Source organism: Plectropomus leopardus, unplaced genomic scaffold (genome assembly GCF_008729295.1).
Source record: "Plectropomus leopardus isolate mb unplaced genomic scaffold, YSFRI_Pleo_2.0 unplaced_scaffold15269, whole genome shotgun sequence".
Classification (NCBI taxonomy): domain Eukaryota; kingdom Metazoa; phylum Chordata; class Actinopteri; order Perciformes; family Serranidae; genus Plectropomus; species Plectropomus leopardus.
Genome location: NW_024616355.1, coordinates 1 through 4,494, shown reverse-complemented (window position 1 = coordinate 4,494; position 4,494 = coordinate 1). Strand labels below are relative to the sequence as shown.

At 35.4% G+C, this 4,494-nt stretch overlaps 1 protein-coding gene across 1 annotated transcript; it reads right to left on the bottom strand.

Moving 5' to 3' along the window:
- Nucleotides 1-437: 437 nt before the first annotated feature.
- Nucleotides 438-3,261, bottom strand: LOC121964330 (dolichol-phosphate mannosyltransferase subunit 1-like). The gene is made up of 5 exons (XM_042514541.1): nt 3,106-3,261; nt 2,684-2,783; nt 1,501-1,534; nt 1,342-1,418; nt 438-467 (listed from the first exon to the last, which is right to left on the bottom strand). The coding sequence occupies exons 1-5, from the start codon at nt 3,234-3,236 to the stop codon at nt 438-440; spliced, it is 372 nt and encodes a 123-aa protein (XP_042370475.1). The 5' UTR covers nt 3,237-3,261.
- Nucleotides 3,262-4,494: the final 1,233 nt, after the last annotated feature.

Below are 4,494 nucleotides of genomic sequence, written 5' to 3'. Positions count from 1 at the left end.
GAGAAATTGCCAGATTTTTCTTTTACTATTTTCTGACATTTTCTAGACCAGACAATGGTAAACAATTGATAACTATAAATAAATTAAAAAAATTAACCGGCAGACAAATCATAATAATTTTAAATAAATAAGCAAGTTAATAATTTAAAAAAGGGTAGAAAATAAGCAGAGACAAAAAAAAAAAAAAAAAATTCTGTAGGCAAGGGTACTAGATCTGAACATTCACACGTAGACAATGGGTGGCTACTAGTTAAACTATAATGTATTTCTGATATTTGTACAATTTCTCTTCTATTTTCTCTTCAATTGCCATTTGTGGCACAGCACAGAAGCTGAATATTACTGTTGAAACATTCAGAAATAAATTTTGTGCATATTAGTTGAAAAATGGTTAAAAAATTAAAAACACATGATAGGAAATATACATTTAGTAACACTTACTCTATAAACTCTGGGATGAATTTAGGCTGCAATAAAAGAAAGACAAAGACAAAGACAAAATTAAAGGAACACTTCACCCCCAAATAATTGTTTGTATATTATATATTTGTGTTACACTGAATTTGTGAATAAAACTGCTTTTCTTGCACGTCTCCACAGTGAACAAAGAATCCAAAAACAGAGGAAATTCTTGATAAATTGAAGTTATAGGAATCCACAATTATCAATAGCAAAACTATGCCGAAATATCTGTTTGCAAACTCTGATTTCTTCACGCATTTGACGCAACACAGGTAAAGTAACTACAATTATCATTTTGAGAGTGTTTCTTTAAATCACTCACAGAAGCTGTTATATTTCACATAATATTGCAATAACATAAAATGGAAATTTTAGGGAAGACAGAGTGGAGTAAGCTGACAAAAAGATTAGATCAGAGCCAAATTCTACCTCTGATGCACGGCAGGAATCTGACAAAGAACCAGGCAGGACTCAAATGATTAGCTGATTGATCGATTAGTCATTTGACAGAAAATTGTTCTGCAAGTACTTGGATAAATATATTAATCATTTCACTACATTCTTATGTATAAGTTCCATCTGGGGCTTCAAACAATAAAGTTTTTGTGTTTTTACACTTTTACGACTGTCTCTGGTATCCCTAATATGTTGCTGTCTTTGTTGAGCCTTTGCAATCTGATGACAACTTTATGAAATTGTGATTGTAAGAAATTGTCAATTTTTTACTATTTTCTGACATTTTCTCGACCAAATGACGATGAACAATTTAATACCATAAATTAAAAGAAATCACTGGCAGACTATTTATCAATGAAAATAATTGTTAGTGCTAGAATCAGCTTTGTGTGCACATGCAGATGAAACGTCAGCTCCACTCACATGATGGGAAAGGTCTGCGTCCATTATGATGATGAAGTTCCCTGTGGCGTGCTTCATGCCGTGGATGTAAGCAGTGCCTGCGCGAGGGAACGGGCTCATCAGTGGTTGTCAAAGGTAAGGAGAACAAATACATCAAGTTTCAAACAGTTGTGAACTTACCTAGGCCTAATTTTTTCGCTCTTGGTCGCAGAAGCTGAACCACAGAAAAGAGAGAGTCCGAATAAAGATCCCAGTCATTCATCGACTCTAAACAACATCTACATAAGCAGGCTAGACAGCTAAACACTGTAAATCATTTGATGTCTCTATGAATATGTTACAACATGTTTATCAATTCTCTAAAGGAGTGGACTCGAGTCAGACTTGATTCCGAAATTGAATACTTTACTTGACAAAATCAGATAGACTTGCAACTCGACTTGGTCTTCAATACCAATGACTCACGTCTTCACTTGGACTTTGCAACTTTAAAAAACTGCATACCTTCACCAAGACCAAAGATAAAAAAGTATGTTTTTTTCAATAGTGTGCCACAAATCAGTTAATTCCCCCTCATTTCCTGAATCAATGTTAATGCTATTCACTACCAGCAAGTCGACACTTAATTTACCAGACCTACTGTTTGAATCAATCACACAGAATCCAAGCAAGTTGTGTAAAAAATTATTCAGTATTATTATACAGAGAAGTTTTGTTTATGTACCGTATTGAAAAAATGCAGCTGGACTGAGAATCTCCCCTTTATTTTAATTATTTTCAAAAGGAAGACTTTTTACACATATAGTACTTTTATTTACAACAAAGTGCTTCAAATTAATTAAAAAAAATACCGTGACACTGCAATTTTTCCTGAGAAGGTTATTGTTCTCTGAAAGAGTTATAACGTTGCAATCCAGGAGAGAACCATGAAAAACGAATGTTATGTTACTGGGCGCCAGTGGAAACAAATTATACCAAAGATAACTTATGTTTGCATACATAAACTGTGCAGTAGTCACAAAAAACAAAATGAAGTATGCAGAATGAGAGGGACAAAAATTACAGACGGAGATGCAACAACTATCAGCCAACATGTTTAAACAAATAAATACACATTTTAAAAAGCACTGATATTTTTTGTACATTTACATTACATTTAGTAAATGGCACCTTATGACTCATTAAGGACTTGAACACTTCAAGTTTAGGAATGAGGACTTGACTTGGTGCTTGGCAGTCTTGATTTTGGCATGGGACATGAACTGAGACTTATACAATATTAACAATAACAATAACTTAACCCCACATCTGTCTATTCTTTACTCAATAATGATACGTGCTATGTTTAGTTCTGCTCACTTACTATCTTGTCCTCTCCGTATATTTTCTGCAGCTGCTCTGCCACCTCCAGTGTCCCATCTGGGCTTCCGTCGTCAATGACAATTATCTCGTAGTTAAAACCACTGTAAAACCACAGGTTTTAATTTGATTGGGTGCACGCGCGCGCGCGCACACACACACACACACACACACACACAAAGTTGACAAGTATATAAAGCGCAACATACGTGAGCTACAGCAAGCTAGCAAATATCCTTAAAAACATTAAGTTTCTACTGAAACCACAACAAATATTTAAAATTAGCGTTAAGAGCAGCGAACAGAGCTAACATTTCTCCTATTGGTTTAGTGACAGCTCATCACTGACAGGCTTTAGCTTACATCCCCACAGCAGTACTGATAGCTAGCATTAGCCGAGTAGCTTTCTGTGTCCCCGGAACTCACCTTTCCCCGAAATATTTCACCAAAAGCCAAACTATCAGAGGCAGGTTTTCCCTCTCGTTGTAGGTGGGTAACAGTACTGAGTATTTGTCCCCACTGTCCCGGTTTGAGGGCGAAGTTTTTCGGCTTGCCATGGCGACGTGAGTCTACCTTAGCCGCACCGCGTAAAGTTAGAAAAAGACAGCGCCCAAAGGCATCCGGTTGGATTTTCAAAATAAAACTGAGTTGGAATAACTCATGGTGTACCTTACATCAGCTCTACTGAAAAATCAGGATAAAATAATGGAAAATATAAACATATCACAGCAAACTCAGGTTATCTTCTCAAATATTAGCATTACATTTCAATAGAATTTTAACACAGTATATGGCGGTGTTGGTATGTATGTTTATGTAGGTATAATAAAACACTGACAGGGATAATTTTACCACACAGTGAGTACATTTTCCTTTTGATACTTATAGTCAATTATGCTAATACTTTTATTACTTTTAATATAGTATATTTACATGTAGTGGAATATTTTTTACAATGTGGAATTAGTAGCATCTGAAAAACAGTGATAGTCAACTATTTGCAAGCAGACTAAATCACAATGAAAATAAATTGATTCACATGGGATTGTTTTTATTTTAATAAATTTGATGTCCAACTACATAAAAACAACAACAACAACAACAACAACAACAACAACTTCTAACTGGAGCGTTTTTTTATCAAGAAATGTGCCAGGGGAGGAACCAAGATATCCTCAAATCCTAAAAATGCCCCTGTGTACGCCATACCTATTATGGGCATTTGCAACTGGTCCCCTGGCCTCTAGTCATTTTGCAAAAGTGGCCCAAGGACAAAGCCATGGTGTACAGCATATTGACATAGTGTGACTTCACAACCATGACAATAGAAACCATTAGTCAATGCTTTACTCACAAGCTCGTTACAACTTATTAACAACTAACTTTATTATGAATGTTATCTAAAAATTATCATACACCATATATTTTTGCATAGGCTGCAATTCAGGAAAGCAAGTCAACATGGTTGTTTTTATTTTGAAAAATAAATTTTGTCCAAACCGGAAAGAGAGTGCACTGCTTGGGCTATTTTAACCACTTTAACAATTGTGAAGTCTGACTTTACAGGTTGGAACTTCCAGTGTGCTCTTCAAAATAGACACCACTGGAAACACTTTTCTCCTCCGCAGTTCCGGCAAAGAAATATGACATTATTTCTATATCATAATTAGTCCCTGCTGGTTGATTTATTATTTCTTGGGAGAAAATAAATAATTCTATTTTCTGCAGGGAGGTTAGAGACACTTTGGCAGACTGCTGTCACAGTCCTCCTGCAGGAATCTATTCACCACACTTAACTATCCTGTAACTCCTTAT

What these genes read in the sequence shown, in the direction of transcription:
- LOC121964330 (XM_042514541.1), bottom strand. Translation starts at nt 3,236, where the DNA reads ATGGCAAGCCGAAAAACTTCGCCCTCAAACCGGGACAGTGGGGACAAA. An exon ending in GTGAAATATTTCGGGGAAAG is followed by an intron (nt 2,784 to 3,105) that starts GTGAGTTCCGGG and finishes GTGGTTTTACAG; the next exon opens with TGGTTTTAACTACGAGATAA. An exon ending in TATACGGAGAGGACAAGATA is followed by an intron (nt 1,535 to 2,683) that starts GTAAGTGAGCAG and finishes TCTGTGGTTCAG; the next exon opens with CTTCTGCGACCAAGAGCGAA.